Source organism: Malus sylvestris, chromosome 4 (assembly GCF_916048215.2).
Source record: "Malus sylvestris chromosome 4, drMalSylv7.2, whole genome shotgun sequence".
NCBI lineage: Eukaryota > Viridiplantae > Streptophyta > Magnoliopsida > Rosales > Rosaceae > Malus > Malus sylvestris.
In genome coordinates, this window is record NC_062263.1 from 28,648,445 (window position 1) to 28,671,660 (window position 23,216).

General features: G+C 38.2%; 5 protein-coding genes across 7 annotated transcripts; 4 read left to right on the forward strand and 1 right to left on the reverse strand.

The window, feature by feature from the left end:
* The first annotated feature begins 1,270 nt into the window (after positions 1–1,270).
* LOC126617984 (coiled-coil domain-containing protein SCD2-like) lies at positions 1,271–7,151 on the forward strand. Of its 2 annotated transcripts, XM_050286060.1 has the most exons (17): positions 1,272–1,567; positions 1,675–2,002; positions 2,173–2,873; positions 3,193–3,265; positions 3,440–3,481; positions 3,594–3,656; positions 3,840–3,889; positions 3,988–4,015; positions 4,176–4,304; positions 4,388–4,448; positions 4,653–4,760; positions 4,890–5,011; positions 5,186–5,255; positions 5,352–5,390; positions 6,286–6,326; positions 6,529–6,658; positions 6,816–7,151. In XM_050286060.1, exons 2-17 carry the CDS (start codon positions 1,691–1,693, stop codon positions 6,932–6,934), a joined length of 2,088 nt encoding a protein of 695 aa, XP_050142017.1. In that variant the 5' UTR covers positions 1,272–1,567; positions 1,675–1,690; the 3' UTR covers positions 6,935–7,151. The 2 variants fall into 2 exon arrangements, 1 of the variants encoding a protein (XP_050142017.1); XR_007621613.1 differs by lacking the exons at positions 6,286–6,326; positions 6,529–6,658; positions 6,816–7,151 and having other exon boundaries at positions 1,271–1,567; positions 5,163–5,255.
* Positions 7,152–8,504: 1,353 nt separating this feature from the next.
* On the reverse strand, positions 8,505–9,377 carry LOC126618302 (uncharacterized). The gene has a single exon (XM_050286344.1). It carries the CDS (start codon positions 9,375–9,377, stop codon positions 8,505–8,507), a length of 873 nt encoding a protein of 290 aa, XP_050142301.1.
* Positions 9,378–11,040: 1,663 nt separating this feature from the next.
* On the forward strand, positions 11,041–14,225 carry LOC126618808 (superoxide dismutase [Cu-Zn]). 2 transcript variants are annotated; one of them, XM_050286981.1, is made up of 8 exons: positions 11,041–11,233; positions 12,061–12,149; positions 12,260–12,361; positions 12,473–12,568; positions 12,828–12,859; positions 12,973–13,048; positions 13,518–13,620; positions 13,777–13,858. In XM_050286981.1, the coding sequence occupies exons 2-8, from the start codon at positions 12,074–12,076 to the stop codon at positions 13,841–13,843; spliced, it is 552 nt and encodes a 183-aa protein (XP_050142938.1). In that variant the 5' UTR covers positions 11,041–11,233; positions 12,061–12,073; the 3' UTR covers positions 13,844–13,858. The 2 variants fall into 2 exon arrangements, with proteins under 2 accessions (XP_050142938.1, XP_050142939.1); XM_050286982.1 differs by lacking the exon at positions 13,777–13,858 and adding an exon at positions 14,026–14,225 and having other exon boundaries at positions 11,049–11,233; positions 13,518–13,571.
* A 1,037-nt stretch (positions 14,226–15,262) lies between these two features.
* LOC126618807 (FRIGIDA-like protein 1) lies at positions 15,263–19,202 on the forward strand. The gene is made up of 3 exons (XM_050286980.1): positions 15,263–16,464; positions 17,874–18,049; positions 18,143–19,202. The coding sequence occupies exons 1-3, from the start codon at positions 15,564–15,566 to the stop codon at positions 19,097–19,099; spliced, it is 2,034 nt and encodes a 677-aa protein (XP_050142937.1). The 5' UTR covers positions 15,263–15,563; the 3' UTR covers positions 19,100–19,202.
* A 2,244-nt stretch (positions 19,203–21,446) lies between these two features.
* Positions 21,447–22,053, forward strand: LOC126617671 (cysteine proteinase inhibitor 5-like). The gene has a single exon (XM_050285720.1). It carries the CDS (start codon positions 21,566–21,568, stop codon positions 21,917–21,919), a length of 354 nt encoding a protein of 117 aa, XP_050141677.1. The 5' UTR covers positions 21,447–21,565; the 3' UTR covers positions 21,920–22,053.
* The last annotated feature ends 1,163 nt before the right edge of the window (positions 22,054–23,216 follow it).

Sequence of the window (23,216 nt, forward strand, 5' to 3'; positions counted from 1 at the left end):
TAAATCATTCACTAGTACTCATTAAAGGAGAGCTTGAACGTATGTACTTGCGTAAACCTTTCACAATTAATGAGAACTCATCTACTCCGTGGACGTAGCCAATCTGGATGAACCACGTACATCTTGTGTTTGCTTCCCTGTCTCTATCATTTACATACTTATCCATACTAGTGACCGGAGCAATCTAGCGAAGGTCACAAACTTAACAATTTTTGTTGTACCAAAGTCCTCGTTGATTTTGTGCATCAACACATATCATGTTTTTATATCACATTTTTATACTACTTTAGTTGGCATTTGATGTGGACAACCACATTATTTGAAAAATTTGTAAAACCCAAGGAAATAAAGGAGAAAGACTCATCATATACTACAATCATCATTTAATTAACTAGTTTTTTCTTAATTATTAGTTTATTAAATAATGAACTAAATTTAAAAATCTGATATGAATAGCATTACACATATTTATAACTTAATCGGCTAACAGCATTTACTCATATACTCAATATTTTGACTTTCTATCCTTAAATATTTGTTTGTATAAAATAAGAAATTAAATTTTAAATTTAGAACGTCCTCAAATATTGAGATTTTTTTTTTCAAATATCAAACTAAATGGGTCGAATATTAACAGAAGAAAACTATTCAAATCAACTATAACTAACAAAAAGGTTAGAGTACTGATAAATTTTATTTACACATATAATAACAATGTCTAAATAAACAATTTGACGCAATAATATTCTACTTTAATCTACTCAAATGGAGGAAAACAAAGGGAGCACATTTATTTTAAAGGAAAACTAATGAAAAAAGTTTGAAAACTTTGAGTTTTAACGATAAAGACAAAATAAAGAGTAAAGTAAATAATACCAGGATTAACTTTTTAGTGTAAAATGTGGTTTTTCTTTTACCGGAAGCTTTTCGTTAAAATTCCCTTATTTTAACCTATATAGTTACACTCATATACCGTTAATTTGTTAATATGAGAAATGTTAAGGAGATTCTATCAAAGTAGGACTTTCGACAAAATCTCTATCACATTTAACTTCAATTTACGTGACAATATTATTAAACGTAGTGCCAAAAACATGAGGCGGCAGAGAGTTTTATTTTGTTTTAATCAAAATCCAAGTCATATTTAAAACAAAATTATTTCAATATTTAGCACCAACTGATTCAAACCAAACGTGTCCCAACGAACGCCAAAAGCTCCATTAATTCTTTTTCCCTCGGCGCCTCAAACTTCGGATCATGTCCCTTCGGCTTCCCACTCCACAATTCGTAAAAGCTTCAAGATTTTGATTCTGTTGATAAAAAAGCTCTACAATTTGAAGGCCAAGTTTTCAACTTTTGAACGTTTGAAACAAAAATTTGTGAGACCTTAATTTGGAGCTCTGGCTTTTCTAAATTTGGTGATGGCCCTAATGTGAAATCATTGAATTTTGTCAAAAAACCGAAACGATCCGAGTTTAATTTCTTGCGTTGCAAGTAATGGCGTTCCGTTAAGTCACGAAATTGGAGGCAATAGAGCTGCATTTTCCTTCAAAGATTCATAAAGCAGGTTTCTTTCTGCTGAAGAATTCAGTTTTTTCTTCATTTTTTTGTTGGTGTTGATGTATGTAATTGCATTGGTAATTTCTCTTGGTGTTCATCAAATTTTGATGGCAGCGGAGGCAGTTAAGCTATGGATCGGATGAGGCCGGTGTATGTCAGGCAGAAGAGCAATAGTAGTGGCGGAACCCCGGGGCAACCAGCTTCGCCAATGATGTCACCAATGCACCACCATGGGAGGTCGGGGTCGGCTGGAATAGTGGGTGCGAAGAAAGCGCAGCACACGAAAGCCGCAGCGCAAAGGCTTGCACATGTGATGGCTCACAAACAAACTGATGACGATGATGAGGAGGACGACGATCTTTCTTATGATCTTGGCTTGTCAAGCGGCACAGGCAGCCTCGGACTTGCAGGCGGAAGATCAATGCGCCCACGCTCTCCAATGGTAATCGAATTATGGTCAATGTGGATGCTAAATTAGTGGATTCAATGGTTCTGATTCATAGTCTAACAACATAAAGTCTTAATGATTCATATTTGAATGTGACATGATATCTTTATGAACATAATATGTGCTTACTTTGCATTGATACCTAAATGTTATGCTGGTATTAGTCAGTTCGTGCTGCTCAAGAACAATCTACATCTACACGCGGACGATCATCACCGTCTCTTAACTCCATGGAACAACCACCTTCTACCCATTCGACGCCAGCTAGTCGACCATATCAGTACGCAGAGCAACCGTCATCAGCTCATTCACTACCAGCAAGCCGACCATACAAATCCATCAACACGAAACCCATTAACTCTGTTGTAGAACAGCCACATTCTCTTCGCTCTTCAGTAGCTACTAGGCCATCTCAGACTTCGAACTCCAACGAATTACCTACCTCTGCTCGTTCTATATCGGGCATGAACTCTGCTCGATCATCTCAGCCAACTAATGCTGTCGAACAACCTACCTCTGCTCGTTCTATATCGGGCATGAACTCTGCTAGATCATCTCAGCCGACCCCTGCTGTTGAACAACCTACCTCTGCTCGTTCTATACCAGGCTTGAACTCTGCTCGGCCATCTCAGCCTACCAGTGCTGTCGAACAACCTACCTCTGCTCGTTCTTTAGCTGCTGCACGTCCACAGTTAGGAACCAAGCCAGTCCACATGGTGCCGGCTACTGTACCTATATCACTTAGGCCACCCACTTCTGCAGATCCTCCAGCTGATAATCGGAGAGAGCCAGCACCTATTTCACTTAGGCCGCCCTCTACACCCGTTGGAACAGATGCTTCAGCTGATAATCGGAGAGATAAAAGGTGCCAAGCTCTTAAATATTTACTAATTCCTGTGTCATCATCAATACTTTCATGTTTTGATTTCCGTGGTGCTTTGATATAAATTAGGGGAGATGATTTCCGTACCCACATTTTTTCCTTCTGCACTCTTATCGTTGTTTCTGTTCGTTAACTCTGTTTTGGTTTATTAATCAATGGCTAGAAGAAAAGAGAGGAATGTAGGTCGAGGAAAAGGGAGTGCTGAAATAATCTCTCTTTTGTTCTTTAAAGTGGTTTATTTCGATTCCTGTACACAAACATGTGTTATATCTAATAAACGTTTCTAGCACTGGCCGAACAGGATGTCTTTGGATTTAGGGACTTTTAACATGAGAGAAAATCGGGCGCAGCGTTCTTCTGCTCTAGAAGACGAGGTATATTGTCTTCTCTCAGTTTGATACTTGTTTGAAACAATTTTTAAAGTACAACAACAACAACAACAAAGCCTTTTCCCATTAAATTTTAAGCTCATAGGCGAAGACTATATAATCGAAAACGAAATATTATGTAGTGGAAAATCAACTAATGAGGTGTGAATTTCATTGCAGCTTGATATGCTCCAAGAAGAAAATGAAAATCTACTTGAAAAGGTGATGCCAATGAACTAAACAGTCAATGGTTCTAATGTAACATTGGTAATATATATGATACAGTTATCATATATTTCTTTCTGCCACTCCATTTTGATATGTGCTTCCCCAGCTTCGACTTGCAGAAGAGAGGTGCGACGAAACAGAAGCAAGGGCTCGACAGCTCGAGCAGCAGGTAATGCTTTAAATTTTTCAACGAACAATCAAGTGCAATGTACTTATTAAGTATCAAGTTTATTGGTTTGTACTTTTTTTGCTTGTTTCATGGTGTAAATACAGTTGATTTGCAGCATGAGCATGTTTATGGTGATGTGCTGCCCAATCTGATGCTATTTCATTGTCTGTGTGTTATCTTTAGGTTGCTAATCTTGGCGAAGGTGTAACGTTGGAAGCCCGTCTTCTAAGCAGGCAAGCTTCAAACTTTTCATGCATATACCTGCATTCCAATTCAGATTGATTATTATTTTTGAGAATGCTAACTTTTACGTCGATATGTTTCTTTTCAGAAAGGAGGCAGCACTGCAGCAAAGGGAGGTATGTGCCGTGTTTCAACATATCTTCTGGACAGTACTAAACTTCATATACATGCACATACACACTTTGCGCTGTCATTCGTGTTTGTGCATGTCGTTGTGGTCTAATTCGATTTGATTGAGCAAATGTTTACCATGAGTTTGAACACAATTTATCACAGGCTGCTTTGAGAGAGGCTGCACAGACTCAAGGTGGCAGTGGTCATGGTGGTAGAAATGATGAAGCAGAGTACGAACTGAGATCACTTCGGATTATGACTCAACGAATGATACTGAGTCGTGAAGAGATGGTTTGTGCTCAGTTTTTTTATTGTCAGTTCTTTTTTTTTGTACCTTTTTTACATGATTTTCAGTTTTTTTTTTTTATTCTTAGGAAGAGGTGGTCTTGAAGAGATCTTGGCTAGCTCGGTACTGGAGCTTATGCGTTGAGCATGGTAATTAAGTCGCCAAAATAGAACTTCCTATCTATCGAAAGGTTTCCGAAACATGGAAATGCAAATCCTCTATTGCCTAGTCACCTACAGAGACTCTTCTGTTGAAGAGTTTGTATTGTTCAACTGAAGGTCTCTGAGATGTCCGGAGAATGCAAATGAACGGTTCAGGAGTGATTACTGAATGACCAAAGGGTATTTTGGCAGGTATTCATGCTGAAATAGCGGCATCAAGATATGAATTCTGGTCATCGCTTGCTCCTCGTCCAGCTGAAGCTGTATTAGCAGCCGGACAAAAAGCGAAAGAGGAGATAGGTAAGTTTGAGTGCTTCCATCTTTATTGGTTGTCTTGTACGTTTATCTTTGGCTTCTCTCAGTATCTTTAAAACTAAACCTCTAGTGATCCGCATTACTCATGTCTTCCGTTAATTTCGGTCTGTTAAGACAACAACGATCTAGATGAAAGAGAAGATAGTCCACGAGATTTGAATGAACTCTCAGGCGAGAGAAACATTGAGAGTATGCTCTTGGTGGAGAAGGGTCTGCGCGAACTTGCTTCGTTGAAGGTGCTCCCCCAATCCTTATGATCTTACAAACATTATCTGTTTCTTTTATAATTAGCAAGTCCGTTTATTGAAACAATAAAACTTGTCTTTGTGATTGATCTCTTGATCTGCATTGCTATTTTTTGAAGTATTGATTGCTTGCAATGACCAGTTTTTCGTGTCATTGTCTCGAAGGTAGAGGAGGCAGTGGCAGTTGCAATGGCTCAACATCGACGCCCTAGTTCAATGAAAACTGGTGTTATAGGTGAAGGGATTTTCTATTTTCAGTTGAGCAATCCATTATAATCAAATCAACAGAGAAATCATGATAGTTTCCTGACAAGTTCTTTTCTATATGTAGATTTGAAGCTACCAATTGATGGACAGTTCGAAGCATTTGGTAAGATTTTCATAAAAATATAAGTTTGTAGGTTTTTTTCCTGCTAAATAATTTCGATATAAGAAATACTTACATACAATTTGTAATTCAAAGATATAACCAATAAAGCTAAACATAAACTTAAAAATAAACAATAATAAAATTTAACGAGGTTATTGCAGAAGTGAGCGTAACCACTTTGACCATAGCAAATGTGCTTCCCTTAACCCTATATAAAATTTTTCATACAAACACAGCAAACCTCACTTTCACGCACTACACATCTTCGTTTTCTTTCTCGACCCTCCTCATATCCTCCTTCTCCTCCTCCTCAACACCATCACCATGATCATCGGTCGCAACTCTAACCCTCCTCAGCATCACCTTGAGCAACGCGTCCCTTGCGTGACATTGATTGCAAGTTCAACCCTATCGTGTTCCAAAGAAGGACCATGCTACAATGCTAGACTCTCGTGCCATTAATACAACATTATATATAAGTTTTTCTTCACATGATATTTGTATCATTGACACGCGATGCCCTAGTGGGAGTGTACTCGTGCCACTGTTTGTCTCCGTGATCTTGGTTTTCTTGGTCTAATACTTGTTTGGCAAGGGGCCTGACGTCAAAAGTGAAGTTCTTATCTGTCTGGTGATAGACCACAACCATATTTAGAAGCAAGCCCCCCCCCCCCCAAAAAAAAAAAAATATGAATGTAGTTATTAGGCACGGAAGTTTATTTGGATATAGACGTTCTCATCTTAGCTATGGATCATGTTTCTGATATCTTTGATTCAAACTGGTTGAATAACAAACAGCAGCAGAGTATTATTAAATGATTCAAAGTTGGCACATTTTCAACATAAATTTTCTTTTAATTTTCAGTTTTGATATATGTGTGTTGATTGTTTTCAGTACTCAGCAAAGAGGAGTCTGAAGATATACTTTTCAAGCAGGTATTGTGTTTCCCCTTTTGCATTCTTCTTACATTTCCAAATGCAAATACTCATGCCGCTTTGCAAATTTGGGCTTAGCTAAGTTGGCAAGAGTAGTTAGCTTCACCACTACTTCGAATCCCCAATCTTTAATATTAGATTAGAATATAGACCGATCGAATAAAAAAAATATGTATGACATTTTGAGACGATGTTGTTGTAGGCTTGGCTTGCATATTTCTGGAGAAGAGCTAAAAACCATGAAGTGGAACCAGATATAGCAGATGAACGCTTGCAATTCTGGATCAATCACAACTCCAAGTCACCTGCCACCTCACAGGATGCAGTTGATGGTACTCATCTCCCTGTCTTGTCTAATAATTAACAATCTAGCTTAGTTTATCTATTTCTTCGTGTCCGTCTTCATATAACTAGCTACTGATTTAGTGCTACGCATGATATATGATGTCTGCTTAAATCTGATATGGCGGGTTCTTCCGGTTTTTACAGTTGAGCGTGGTCTTCTGGAGTTGAAGAAGTTGGGAATCGAAACCCAGTTATGGAGAGAATCACGGAAATGGCTTGAGCATGATTCGATGCATAGAGCGAAAAGTCTGTCCGACTTCTGATATATGAAAACTTTGTGCGCAAGCTTAAGATCAGTGTTAACCACGGTATGGCTGAATGTAAAAGAGGTCTCTTCATCTCAAGAAACACCAAACTCAATCATCAGATATTCATTCATATATTTGTGTACAAGATTTCTACTGTAGACTTGGAGCTGCCAATTGATGGACACATTGAATCATTTGGTAAGATTATCATATAACTAATTATCATTTCTTATGACTCTTTTTTTTCCATTAATTAATTTCGATAAAAGAAATACCTGCAATTTGTAATTCAAAGTCATCGTCGTGATCACCAGTAATTACTCTAGCCCTCTTTAGCGTCTTCTTGAACAGCGCATTTGCTTCATCCGTGCACCATTGGCACACGTCCAAGAAATAGTGTCTTTCAATGTCGACCTTCAAGCGCAGTACTTTCGGACCCTTGTTTGAATCCAAGTTGCGAAGCTTATTAACCTCGTCTACAATCTTTCTCACCACTAGATCTACACTGAACCTTTTATCCTCGAAGATTTTCTGTATGTATTGTAGAGTTTGTAAGTGATTACAAGCTTGATGGCAGCATCGTCTAACTCTTGCAAATCAGGAATTGTTTGTGTTAGTATTCTTGCGGTTCTCTCGCGTTCTTCGTCTTCTCATTCGGAGAGATTGACGTCGTACTTGTTTTTTATGGCACCATCGCTTGACCACAAGCGCAAATCATAAAATTCGCTTGTTCGTCTTTTAACATGTTTGCCTTGGGCGATGGGATACTTAGCGGTTTCTTCTTCTTCAGAGAGATTGACATGTACGTATTTCATGTTTTCCGTATGTGTGAAGTCGATTTTTAGTCTATTTTCATCACGATAATCAGGATGGTCTTTGACTAGTACTTCTGTTGGAAGGGGCTTGGCGTCACAAGTGAAGTTCCGAGCAATCTGGTGATAGACTTCCATTCCGAGCAATCTATCTTCTGTGGCAAAGAGAATGTAAAGCGGTATATACAGCAATAATAATGATCAATATTTGACCTAGACAGAATCTAAGTGCACTAAAATGATCATATATCGGTTTCTAACACAAATGGACTTGGCAAAGGAATGAAACCGCGCGACTTTGATTCTTTCTATAGGCGGCAAGGAAGTTTCGTTGGGATAGGTTCCCATTATTTTAGCTAGGAGAGGGTCTGATGATGATTGGATTATGTATATATATCGTCCCCCTCTGCTTTACATGAAGCTTCAACTAAAGGGTAATGTTATAGAGACTAAATCTGGAGATAAAGTTTTGAAAACTAAAAGATATGAAAATTAATGATTGATTTATTACTTAAACATTGATAAACGTGCTTATTTCTATTTGTGACACATCATTTAGTTTGCAAATTTAGTCTCCCAAACATTACTCTTAATTAAAAGGATTTTAGCAAAAAAATTCTTGAATCAAAATCATTCAAAAAAATTTCAGAAAAAAAAAAGCTTCAAATTTATGATTCAAAGTTGTTAATAATAAGTTTGTAGATCTGTACAGAAACTCAAAAATTAACAATAATAACCCATTCATGTATGCATCACCATCATCACGTAAACCCTTAACTATCTTTGAAATCAGTAGTGCACATAGGCTTCTCAATTTTGTCTCGTGATCCGTGTTCAATATTAGGCAACTCAACGCAGTAGCGGCAAACAGGGCAGCTATCTTTTCTCTCTCTCAGCCATGCTCCTATGCATTTGCCATGAAACACATGCGAGCAAGGCAGGTATTTCACATCTTTTGATCCAGCAGCAAACTCTTCCGTGCAAACGCAACAAACCTCGCCTTCATGCACTATGCGTCTTTTTTTTCTTTCTCTAACTTCATCACCATCCTCGTCCTCGTCCTCGTCCTCCTCATCGTCATGGTCATCAGCCACCACTCTAGCCCTCTTTAGCGTCTTCTGAAGCTGTGCGTCCCTTGCAATGACTCGTTCATCCGAACACATTTCGCACATGTCCCAGATATGGTCTCTTTTCATGTCGACCCTCAACCGCAGTTTTTTGGGACCCTTGTTTGAATCCGACTTGCCAATCCTACGACCCTGGTTCAGAATCCTTTCCACCACTAGATTGCGCAGGGACTCACCCTTGATTATTTCATGTTCTTTAAGCATGCCGGATATACCATCCTTATTTTCTTTGTAGGCATTATGATCGTCTAAGTACCGCACGTCATGAACTGTGATCCTTAGGCTTTTAGAAGGTAATTCTTTCAGTTCTTTGTCTTGGACTATTGGAATACTTTCACCTTCGTCGTCTTCGGATTCTTCAGAGATATTGACGTAGTACTTCTTGTTTACGAAGAGTGATAAGTCGATCTCAAGACTAACCCTAGGGTTTTCAGGGCGATCGGAGCTGTCCTGAACTTGTGTGGCAAGGGGCTTGGCATCGTAAGTGAAGCTCTGACATGTCTCGTGATACACTTCCATTCGATCGGAAGTAGTGCGTACTGAACAATATTAGACCCAGCCAATTAACCTAAAGGGTATATATATATATACCATGTGGAGTCGTGGATGAGGAAAAGTTGGAAACCGACTGTGATTCTTTCTTTGGACGCGGCTAGGAAGTTTTATTGGGATCTAGATTTTCCTCTCTTAGCTAGGATTACGATTCTGATTTTTTAATTGTTTTATTGGGATCTAGATTTTCCTCTCTTAGCTAGGATTAGGTTCTGATTTTATTTTTATTTTTAAATTTGTTTTTATCTTTACAAGAGGAGTAAAACTCTGATTTCTGATTCAAAAGTAGCTATAAATCTTCTTTTTTCAGGCAGTAGTTTTTCCAGTTTTGGTGAATGCGTATTGATATATATTTTCAAAACTAAGCATGTATAGTCTGAAAGATGCTTTTTTTGTACAACATAGCATTAGTGGATTAGATAGTTTAGCTGTTAAAGAAAAAGAAAATGAGTAGGATCGAACCCACACAAGGATTCATAGATATGATCGCTAGTTATATATTTTCGAGTTTGTTTGTGATTTATTTTTGTAGCAAGCACTCCTACTAGAAGTATTTTTGTTATAAACATTTTGAAATATTTTAAAGTGCTTTAAGATTCCTAAAAACAACCTAGCATGTGTACTTTTTGAGAAAGTACTTCTACAATGAGAAACACATTTAAGTTTTTTTCTAAACATACTTAAATACACCTTTGGTTGTCCAGAAATTCTACCCGAGCACGGATTGTGTGTCCATGACCGGGGTCAATTTAGTGAAGCCACAACAACAAGCCATAACAACAACAATTTTATGCCATAATGATACTGTAACAACAACAATAAAATCGGTTCATGTACAATATACGACGGTGTTGTTACCATGACGTTAGATTTTTATAATTTAAAATTATAACAATTTTTGCATTGAATCCACAAATGCCTGTGTTTTTCAGCTTTCATTTATTATTATAATCATCTGAGCTAGTTTTTATATTGGAGTAAATTGTAGCAATGATCTCTCAATTTTAACTCAATTGGAGCAATGGTCCCACAACTCATCAAAACGTACAACTATAATGCTTCAACTAAAAATTCATTACCATTGGTCTCTCAACTTTAATCGAACTAGAGAAATGGTTAATCAACTTTAACCTAATTGGAGCAATTATCCCTCAATTTTAACCTAATTGTAGCAATGGTCATTCCAACATAACCCATTTTGACAAAATTCTGATGAAGTTGAAGAAAATGACCATAACTCCATGTTGATGAGTTGAGGAACCACAATTGTAGCAACGGTTTTTCCAACCTAACTCATTTTGACGAAGTTGACGAAAATGATCATAGCTCCACATTTTGATGAGTTGAGGGATCAATGATAATAGAATTTTAGTTGAGAGACCATTGCTCAAATTTAATTAAATTTAAAAAACTATTGCTACGATTACTCCTTTACATAGGAACTGAATCATCAGATTGAGCCGGATCATCCGAAACTTATGCGCACACGACTCGTGCACGGGATTGAACATCTGTTTGGTTGTCATACTTCAAGCCTGTATGAAACTCGGCCCACTTCAAAGTTCAAACTAATCCTAGCCCACTATATCACTGTGAAATCCCCATCTTGCCACAGATTGGGTAGGTGGTGTCATGGTGATAGAACACTCTAGAATCCAACTGTGAGAGAGAGAGTCTTCACTTGTTAGTCGCACACCGGTTGTTTTAAAACTGAAAGTCAGCCTACTCGCATTTGCACGGAGCATCTGAATCGGATTGTTCGATCCATCAAACGCCGTCGTGTTCCTCGCTCTCTCTTTCTTCTCTCTAAGGGGTGTTCTGAGGTAAAAGCTCGAATCTTTTATATCCAACAGCCTAAATTTCTCAGCTTTTTTATAATTCTTGATCGAAAGATTAGATTTTGTGGTATGGGTTTTGATTCTTTTATCTGAAGTGTTTGTTGTTGTAATTATAATTGAATTTGATCATGATCCCGAAGATCTGCCTTTGTTATTCACAATTTAGCAGCTGTTTTTTTTTTTTTTTCCAATTTAATGTTTTTTTTTTTTGAATTTGATTTGTGTGACTGAACTTAATTTTTTGATTATTTACTTAAATTTAGTGTTTTCAAATGTTTTTATTTGTATTGTGAGCTCGATGACTGATCATAGAACTCATCAGTTCTCACCAGTTGCTTGCCCTATTTTAACGATAAAAACAAAATAAAGGGTAAAGTGAATAGTATCATGATTGACTTTTTAGTGTAAAAATGTGGTTTTTCGTTAAAGTAAATGGTACGGAAGCTTTTCGTTAAAGTTCCCAACAAAATTTTGGTGCCTTATTATGATTTCATTGTTGCTGGTGCCTTATTATGATTTCATTGTTGCATCCATTCCATTCGCTTTATATAATCGTGTTCCGTTCGTACTGTATGGAGTGTGTGTAGCAAAATTGGGGTAGGTAGAGAAATCCATGACTCAGAAGAGCAAGCCATAACTCATCTTAATTTCAATTATAATTGAAGACAGAACACGTTAGGAGTGATTTGTTGCTTTTTGTTGGTAGAATCGAGCATGTCAATTTGTTTACTTGAGCTGCTTTCCCATTTTTGTGATCCATTTGTTTTAATCAGGCCGCTGTTGTTCTTTATCTAATGGATAATGTTGTTCAGATCACTTTGAACCATGGTTAAGGGTGTTGCTGTTCTCGGCTCCAGTGAGGGCGTTAAGGGAACCATCAGCTTCGTCCAGGAGGGAGATGGTATGTTCAATGCTATGTGATTAGTTGGGACGTATATTGCTATAGTATCTGTCATTTCTGTAGAAGGGATACCAATCGTTTAAATTGATTATTGTTTTATTTAATTGCAGGCCCAACTACTGTGACTGGAAGTGTCTCTGGCCTCAAGCCTGGACTTCATGGTTTCCATGTCCATGCTCTTGGAGACACAACAAACGGTTGCATGTCAACTGGTAAGGATCGTTGACCAGTAGTTGTTTCCCGTTATGTTCTGATGGATTAAATTTCTACTCTATCCATACATTTTCTGTGTGTTGTATCTAATGATCATTATCAATTTGCAGGGCCACACTTCAATCCTGCTGTAAAAGAGCATGGTGCCCCTGAAGATGAGGTTCGCCATGCTGGCGATCTTGGAAACATCACTGCTGGGGACGATGGTAGAATTTTTATCTGTTTCTTTATCTGCCTGAACACCACTTTTGTTGTTTATTGACAACTTTGTGGTCATTGAGTTCACTTATTCTTTTTTGTTGTGGGTTTTGTCTACACTTCTACATTTTCTCTTTCTGTTGTTGCATAAGAGGCATCTTTTCTTGTTAGTACATATATCGCGACAGTTTGATACTCTCAGGATGTGATGATTTGATACTCTCTCAGTAAAGCCAGCTTAATGTGTTTTTGTTGTTCCTGCTTCAGGAACTGCAACCTTCACGATTGTTGACAAGCAGGTTTGTGGTTGACCTCCCTGATTATTTTTAGTTTATGCTATTCATAAAACTTTTGCACTTGACCGCTCTTGAGTTTTATCTCCTCTTTTATAAGGATACATTATTGTTTACAGATTCCTCTCGCTGGACCAGACTCTATCATTGGTAGGGCGGTTGTTGTCCATGCAGACCCTGATGACCTTGGCAAGGGTAAGCTACTCTCACTCTCTCACTCTCACTCTGAAGTGGTTCCGACATATAGTAATTAGAAGAATTACCTAGTCAGTGAGATAGGTCGAGCCTTGACATTTTTCAGTGGGTCACCCCCCACTCCACCTGTCTGGAGTAGGCACTCTTGTAGTGTACGGTTAGGTTTAGCGTGCTTCTAACTGCTATTGGTTTAAAATAGCTTCTGTGCAGGTGCAAACCATTTGGGGCTTGGGATTTGTGCTTTTATCATTGGATTTCCTTGTGCTTTTTGTCCTTTAAATGAGCTATAGACTCGTGCGTGACTCTGAATTTATAGTTTGTTGGAGTTCTTTCCTATTTCCATGTAGTTTTTTATTACCATCTAGGTTTAAGCATGAAAATGTTTATGTTTATGTTATTTCTGTACTGCATTGAATTGGTTTCGAATCCCATATTCTGTCTAATCCAATACTCATGTTTCTGTACACAGGTGGACATGAGCTTAGCAAATCCACAGGAAATGCTGGTGGCAGGGTGGCTTGCGGTAAGCTAATTAGCTTGATCTCATCAAACAAAATACTTATAGGGGTGTGCTATCCACACACCCCTTTTTACTTCTCACACACCCTTTGTTAATTTATATCCGTTGATCTTCTTCAATTCATCCAATCCGACGGCCGAAAATTAGAAGGGTGTGTGAAAAGTAAAAATGGGTGGGTGGATATCACACCCCTACTTATATTGTACACTAATTGTCATAATTTTGGACTATTCTTGTTGGATGATCATATACTGAGGTGCTTTCAACATCACTAGAAAACAGAATGTCTTCCTCAAAATAACATATGGTTTTCAAAATCTCGGTTAGTCTCTGTTTCCGTTCCCGATGAGGATGGGAACGTAAACCAAGTTGTAGTTTATATTGTATTGCGTAGTTACATTGTTTCGTGTCCATCTACATGCTTGTGTAACTGTGTTCTGTTACTATTTTTGTGCAGGTATTATTGGTCTGCAAGGATGAACTCGAGCACTACGCAATGGACATGGAGTTTCAGTTAAGTGTATTAAGTTCCTGTAAGTTTGAGGGAAACCGAGCATCGAACTGGTTTGAATAAGAAAAGGCATTGTCCTGTTTGGGTTTAGCTGACAATGTTTGACTGGGGATCTTGGATCTATAAAGTGCTTTTGAGTTTGATCATCTGTGTTTCATTCTTTCTCTCATTTGTTGATTGTTCCGAGCAATGACGGAGATATGTTTCGTTCTTACTCTTGAGGCATAAGACTGCTTCTAGGAGAGCTAAAAACACTTTCAAACAACGAAAAATGAGTGCCATGAAAGCGGATGAAACCGCAAATGGATCAAGGCCTAAAAATACTTTCGGAAGAGCAAAAAATGCTTACCAAAAGTGATTGCAAGTCATAGAAGTACTTGTGAAAACGCTTATAAGCATAAGGGCGTCTTACATAGGCAAATTGCAAATGGATTTTAAGGTCTGGAACTACTACTGAAGGTGATAAAAACGCTTCTTGTAAAAGCGTTGTCTGTCTTGCAGAAGCAAATTTCAAATGGATGAGTCCTGAAAACAACTCACGGAAGAGCAAAAACGCTTTTTACGACAATGAAAAGTGATTGCAAATGGGTCAGTGCCTGAAATTGCTTCTTGAAGAGATAAAACGTTATGACAACCGAAAGCGATTGTGAATCATAAAAGTGCTTCTTGTAAAAGTACTTACGAGCATAAAAGAGTATTACATAAGAAAATCTCAAACAGACACGGGCCAATTTGAGTACTGATTCGAGTTTTATACAGATTTGGCCAAACAATCAGTTTTATGCAGACTCTGGGCCAAGATTTGCTTAAAGAGAAAAAGCCCAGTGAAACAAAGAGCAAAACTTGCTGTTAAAACTCACGCGCGCTAAGAGGAAAGTAAATGGATCTGTTTGATGCCGCTCCTCCTCCTGAATTCGGATCCTATCTCGGAAATTCATTAATCTTGTCAGTTCTTATCATCCACGGTATAAAATGTAAAATATTATATTAATTCATTATATATATATAATTATGATGTATTTAAATTTTTTAATTAATTACTACATATTTTTTACACTTATAATATTTACTAGCTCGTATATAATTAACTTAAATTAGTTAAATTCATCATACAATACATTTCCTTCCAATTTTTTGTGATAAACTAATAGATAATTGACTAAATGAACATTCTGCAAAGTTTCAATAAAAATTTCTAAGTTTTTTTTATAATTTTCGTAGTTTTTCCTTAATTTTTTATCGATATTGATAATATCCTGATATTTCCATCGAAATTTTCGTATTTTTGAACTACTGATATTTCCGAGCTTTGATTGAACAGAGAATCCCCATCCTCGCGGCGGATCCTTTTGGCCTCCTCCTCCCCCCCCCCCCCCCCACCAAAATCCAAAATCCACAGTTTCTGGGGATTGAATTTGTTTATCAATTTACCAAATTACAATCGTCTCCGCTCCCCAAATTCTAATTTATAATCTCGCCAAGCGATGTCGACTACCGTCGACAAAATGTCCGGCGACCTCCACATGACGCCGGAGCTCCGCAAATCGTTCAACCTCCTCAAGACCCACGCCTCCAAAGTTGCCAACTTTACCCTCCAATGGCAGGACCTCGAGGATCACTTCCGCTCCATCGACGATTCCATCCAGTCCGAGCTCGATCAACTGCAAAAACAACAATCGGAAGAGACCCATCTCACTCCGGCTCCGCAATCGCAACCCAAAGAACCCGAATTGAATTTCAAACCCAATTCTGAAGGACCCCAATTGAGTTCCGGTGGCGCCCAATTGAGTTTGAAAGAATCCCAACTCACCGCCACCCTCCAATCATTGAAAACCCAATTCGATTCCGTCGAAACCCAAGTCAAAACCGAAGAGCCTTCGCCGGAAATGTCGACCTGCAATGGCGTCCCGATAAATGACGGCAAGGCGTTGCTGTTGTATGTGAATGAGCATTTGAAAGAGAGGGATTCGGTGCGTGACGGTGTTTCGGATGCGCTTAAGGTTTCTGTGGATGCTGGGAAGCTGGTGCTTGAGGCATTGAGATGGTTTTATCCATCGGAGTTGAATAAGGGAGGTAAGGAGCTTGATGTCACTGTTACTAGGAAAAGTTGTGTGGTTTTGTTACAAGAGCTGGTGAATGTGAAACCAGTGATTAAACACGATGTCAGCAGAGAGGCAATGAAGCTGGCATTGGCTTGGAAGGTGAAGGTGATGACTCAAATGTCGAACTCTTTGGAGGTTTGGGCTTTTTTGCAGCTTTTGGATACTTTTCAGTTGGGTGGTGAGTTTGACAGTGATGAGATTTTGATGTTTGTTAGTTGCGTAGCGGAGCGGAATTATGCACCACAGTTGTTTAGGTCTCTTGGTTTCACCGATAAGGCCTCTGGTGAGTTTTTGGATTGCCTTCCTTATTGTTGTTCCTATGTTTTTATTAGACATTTAATTTATCGATTGCTTTCAGTGTTGTGTATACATCGTTTTACTCTTATGAATTCAGTTATGGGTTTGGTACGGTGGAGGTTGTGTGGCATTTCCTAAACCAAAGCATATGTAGTTTCATGGAAGCCTAATCAGTTTGAGTGCACCTTTCCGGAAAAAGATATACAAGTATATGTTGGTAGTTGATACATCAATGTCACCTTGTGAGGTGATATTGTTTATTTGCAAAGAACTTATTTGGGAACTTTAACGAAAAGCTTTTGGTACCGTTCACTTTAACGAAAATCCACATTTTTACACTAAAAAGTCAATTCTGGTACTATTCACTTTGTCCTTTATTTTGTCCTTATTGTTAAAACTCAAAGGTTTCAAACCCTTTTCATTAGTTTTCCTTTATTTTTAAGAGGAAAGTTCCTTATTTGATCACCACACAACCGAGTATGGCCTCGCTATCAAACATGCTTTTATCATTTTGTGCTTGAGAGTTGTTCCAACTTGCAGTTAGAGTTTTTGTTGCCAAAACTGTGTTTTTACCTTATTAATGATTACAGTGTGCTGCGAGTCACGAGTCTTGTGATTTAATGAATGTAATTGTCCTTTCTACTTTTCTTTCTTTTTGCTTCTAAGTTTGAATCGTAAAGAATTATTACACGATGTGTGGAAATTTTGAAGAGTGCCATGATCAACTGAAGAGATATATCGATAGTGTAAAGAGAAACTGTTCACATGAAATATGAGATGTTAAGATAAATAAGAAGACTTTTACTAATTTACTATTCCCTTCTTAAAATTATCGCTGATAATCTGTCCTCTAAGAGTATCTAATGAAATTTGCTCCAATAGCTCTTGGCTGTCACTTGCTGTATTTTCTCGACAGTTTTGATAAGGTGTAAAGTTTATTTCACTCGAATAAGTCCTCATATAATCTTGGCATGGTACTTGGAATCACATAAATTAGAGTTGCAACCGGCAACCCCAATTGTAGCATAAAAGGTTCGGTTTTCTGAAAGATAACTGAGTTTGTCAATTTCAATCTCATCATATTTATATGGAAACATATCTTAGAAGTCTTTAAGATGTGACACTATTCATTTTTTGGAGTTTCCAGACTAGTCTTCTAGAAGTATCAGCTACATGGCTAAAGGTTGCCTTTATGGTTTTAGAAGAAATCATGGGAAGAAAGTTTGCAGTACCTATGCTCTTGTTGTCTTAGATGTCTTCTGTCACTTTCTGCTAGAATCTCTCCTGAAATAATGTCTTGAACTAAGAAAGTCTTTAGTTTTTTGTTTTTGCTACCTCCTTTTTTTGTAGTCGGTTAACCCTGAATTTATTTATTTAAACTTTTTTGTGACTCAGATCTCATCCAAAAGCTTGTGTCAGAGAATAAGCGCCTTGAGGCTGTTAGATTCAGTCATGCATTTGGACAGTTTGACAAGTTCCCCCCCGTACCCTTGCTTAAAGCACATTTAAAGTTCGTCACCAAAGATGCAAGGACAAGTTCCAAGAGGGGCCAAGATCGTCTTAAAGCACAGGTATATGCGTTGTTTCTTTTGCCTCATTAACTGTCCTTAGACTTGGATCAAACAGCCGTGTTTATATAGTTTATCTAATTAAATCCCCTGCAGGATGAGGCTAGAGACAATGAAATAGTTGCTCTAAGAGGTATAATACGATGCATTGAGGCCTACAAGCTTGTTGTTGAACCACAATATTATCCTGAGACCCTCAGAAAACGCATCAAGCAGCTGAGACGGCAGAGAAAAGAGAGGAAAGCAACTCTAACAGCTCCTGGCCCTGAGGCTCAACCGCAATCCCTGAGTGGAAAGAAACGTACTGCCCCGGCTCAGTCAAATAAGCAGAACAGAAATAAGCATCCTCGAACAGCTCCAGCTTTAGCTGCTCAAACTGTTTCTTTCAGAGGACCAGCCACAGTACGCTCTGTACAACCATCTTACATTCGGCAAGTAAGCTTGTATGACAGTCGAAGGGCAGAATACTTGTTATCATCCGCAGGAATGTCGGGACAAGCATCCACTCCTCCTAATACTTCTTATGGCACCATTACCACCTTGAACCCACTGCGTACATCTCATCATCAGCAAGGAGGCTCGTTCATGGGTCAAGGTGCAGAATACTCTGCTCGATACTACGATTCAGCACACTACGCTCCTGACACTAATAATGACTTATCTGCTCGATCATATGACTTGGTGGGTTCCTCTCCTGGTACCCGTACCCAGCACTTGAACTTGACAGCTCGAGACTATGGATTGACGGCTCCGTCTCATGTACATACGAACTCAGCAATTGCATCTTATGGACTCGGCGGCAGTAGTCATGTAACTTCAGATATAATCCCATTAGTCGCACGATACGGGGCAAGTATAGCTGCAAATGGAAGGACTGGACAGTTTGGATCTGCAGGAAGCCGTACACCTGTGCGCAATGCAAGCCCGAATAGTTACATCCCTTATGCGTATAGGGATCCGGTGAGGGCGCCTAACCACAACGACCGGTCCGTGCCTTCCAGCAGTGGCCATGGCGCGCCGTCTCAGCACCCCCTAGCCATTTATCACCTTTAGCTCAATCATACAGTTAGTAATTTATATTCACAACCAATGACTTATGAGAGTGTTGGAAACTTTTGGTTTGTTATGTTTATGGATGATATATCTGATTGCCTTTTGCCCTTTTGCCCTTCTAATCGGTTATATAACATATAAATAAACGTTTATTTATACTTAAAAATAATACATAATTGTTTGCGAATAGAATGAGTGTTCTTTCAAGTATTCAACAAGTTTATTATAATTATTGAAAAAATAAAATGCAAAATAGTTATCAATTTTCTATTTAAGTGAGAGTCGCAACCTAGGCGGATCTAGGTGGACTAAACGGGATAGGCAAGCACCTAGGCAAGTTCGGTGGGCTTTCTTAATTGGGAACTTTAACGAAAAGCACCCGGTACTGTTCACTTTAACGAAAAACCACATTTTTACACTAAAAAGTCAATCCTGGTACTATTCACTTTACCCTTTATTTTGTTCTTATCATTAAAAATCAAAGTTTTCAAGCCCTTTTCATTAGTTTTCCTTTCTTAATTTTTGAACTCCTAAGAATTAATTAGGATGGTAACCAGCAACAAGTGCCTAAGTGGCACTAAGCGAGAATTTTTGAAACAATGAATAAAGGTCAGAGCAAGAAGGTCACAGACAATGTCAAACACAAGCTAGTTTTTGAAAGATTGGTTTCAGCTGAGTCAATATATTTATCAGGCACATACTGTAAGTGCGGCAAATAACATTCCATATTAAACAAACATAATATGTAGATGTAGAGGAAAGTCAAATGAATCATGTTTGCCAATATGTCTGAATTAGAGGAACATCAAAATGTCAAATGAATCGTGTTTGTTAATGTGTCTGAATTAGACAATAATTAAACGAATCATGTTTTTTAAACGTTAAGATACTAGGGGTGGGTTCAAATAACCGAAAACCGAAAAAAACCGAAAACCAAACCGAACCGAGGCCGAAAAAAACCGAACCGAAAAAAAACCGAACCGAAACTGCCAAACCGAACCGAACCGAATCTGGTTGGTTCGGTTTCGGTTTTTAAGGTTCGGAAACCGAACCAAACCGAACCGAACCGAACAATATATATATTTAATTTTTTTTCAATATTATAAATAATGTAGTGATACAATCATAACAAGACATAACCTGTTACCAAGTTGGTTTGCTTGAAACTTTTCAAGTCCCTGCGCATGGGTTCGAAACCTCCTGCCTCCAGGGTTTCAGAAAAGTTTTTAAGTATTTTTTAGCAATCAACAAACCTTTTAACTTAAAATTAAATATAAATACTTAAAACCTGCTGCTGTGAAGAATCGAACCCCTTCCGTCCAGGAGGGATAATTCCTTCAAGCCAACTTGACTGTAGGCCTGTTGTTGCTATATCTGTACCAGTATATAATTTATAGGTATTCTAATCGCTAATGCTTTATAAAATTTGTTAAGTTTACAAACCCTAGCGGCCGTCACTCATTTTTGAGTTTTCATTCTCAGTCTCTCTCTCCCTCATCCGCTGCTCTCTCTCCCTCATTCCTCAGTCTCTCTCTCCCTCCTTCCTCTCTTCCTCTCTTCCTCTCTTCAACTCTCCTTCCTCTCTTCCTCTTTCCAACGTGCCAAGTCCATGGTTGTAACATGGATCTTTAGCTCTCCTTCCTCCGGATTTCTTTAACAGTAAGTATTCAATTTCTTCCTTTTTTTTCATTTTCTTGTTTAATTCTTTGAGTGCTGAAAATGGTAGTTTATTTATTTATTGATTAATAGTTTTTATTTCTTTAGTTTGTTGAATATGCTTTGTGAATTTATTTGTTGGCTTTGTGAATTTATTTGTCCGAGGCCCGCGGATTGGCGGATCTGGAGGAGAAGGATCTCGAAAAGGAGGAGCAGGCGGCGTTGGAGAAGAATTCGGATGAGGTGAAGAAGAAGCAGAGCCGTACGGTCGAGGAGGAGGAGGCGGCGTTGGAAACATGTCATATTTTCTATTTCTATATTATGTTGTGCTTGTTTTTCATTTTTTGGAGGAAAAAAAAAACCGAAAAAAAACCGAAACCGAACCGAAAAAACCGAACCGAAAAAAAAACCGAACCGAAAAAAACCGAAAAAAAATTGGGCCGAACCGAACCGAACCGAAATTTCGGTTTGGTTTCGGTTTTGGCAAAAAACCGAACCGATAAAAACCGAACCCAGCCCTATAAGATACACCATATCCATCGTTTTGATTCATCATATATCTAATGGCTTAGTTAATATACATATTTTTATTTTGATACACTTTAATTACTTACGTAAAATGAATATTTACATTTGTTATATATTTTAATGACGTAATTAATATGAATATTTTTATTTTGATAGACGTTCCCCGACCCTTCTGGTCACCCTTTTAAGTTATATATAGTTCATACGCCAATAACAATTTTCTTCACAACCAGAATTTGAATTTCCCAGACTAATAAACTTGAATAAAATTATTTGGTCACGATGCGTCCTCACTACCTTCTCGCATTGTTTGCTCTACTCGTTCCTCTTGTCAGCGCTGCGAAAGGCTCTTGGAAACCCGTAAACATCAGCGACCCGTCGGTGGTAGAACTCGGAAAGTGGAGTGTTTCTGAGTTCAACAAGGATGTCACACTCACAAAACAGTTGGTTTTTGAGAAATTGGTTTCGGGTGGCTCCGCCGTATTCAAAGCAGGCATATTGTATGCGCTTCTTTTTGCGGCTAGGAATGAATCGTTGGCTGATTCCGGCGACAACTACTTGGCCGGTGCCTGGGTGCAATGGTCGGGAAAAAAGAGATTGATTGCCTTATACGAGCATAAAGGCCGTAAAAACTAATGTTTACTGATTTCATACTTGTTGAGTCTGTAAGTTTGTTGCTTTTCTTGTCTCATACGTTTGTCAAGACTCAAAATAAAGAAATCAATGAACAATATAATATGAATAAAGGGTTATCTGCTATTTTGCTTTTCTTTTATTTGGTTTATGGATTCTTCTCATGGAATAGTTGATAAAGACAATTATATTTCGGCTTTTTAGCTAAAATGGTCTTGAGATTGGCATAACGTGTTAACTTGGTTCCTGATATTTGAAATTAATAAAAGTTGTTGATGAGTTTGTCCATCATCGATCATTTTGGTAATTTCGTGAAAAATTATATTAAATAAAGACCAAAATAACAAAAATACCCTCAATTTAATAAACAAACGAATCATGTTTAGGGTTTAGGGTTTAGGGTTTAGGGTTTAGGGGGTTTAGGGTTTAGAGTTTTTAGGGTTTAGGGTTTCGGTTCGGATCAGGGTTCGAACCAAAAATATTCATGAATAAACAACGAGAAGGGCAAGACTTCAATATTCTATTCATCATTTTTATCAATTTTCTCGGTAACCAAACAGATGAGAAGGTATTCATAAGGATGAAGCAAAGTACCTGAAACGCCGTGATTGGTTACTGGGAAACAGCAGGAAGAACTGAGAAACTACTTTAAAAACACAGCATTCTTGATGCTTTCAACCATGGATATTCAATGCTCCTGCTCTGCAGGCTGCAGCAACTACGGTGTGTGAAGCTTCCAGGCAAGCTTTTCTAGTCTGTGGCTAAACCTAACACTTAATGGTTACCCACAATGCCGACTGCCGAGTATCCTACCCCACTTGGTTTGGATATTGAGGCATTTCAGCAAGGGAAAATAGTATTTGAGTACCTATATATAGTACTTGATACATTGTCAATGGATGTTTTCGATACTACATTCATCGTAATGTAGTCTTCAATCGGTATATGCAGTCACACAGATGGTTTCAACTGAATACGAAAATCAGATATCAAATCTGCAACTCTGTCGATGCTGCTTTGCATCCGTTTAAGTACAACTCTAGTGGCTAGTTCAACCGACGCTTTTTTTGCTTCAAGATTCTTGAACATTAGAAGACAATGGGAGTAAGAATTACATTGAGTATGACTTATGAAGCCAGAGCGTCAAAAAGGAGAGGGAGAAGCACTTAAATTTGCAAAAGATAAAAATTTCTTATCTAATATGACGGTTTGTAGCTTTAGCGGCGAAGCTTGAAATCAGTTCAGTGATGGTTCATATGAATGCTACTATTTAGGTTCGATTACAATGAAATTGAATTTA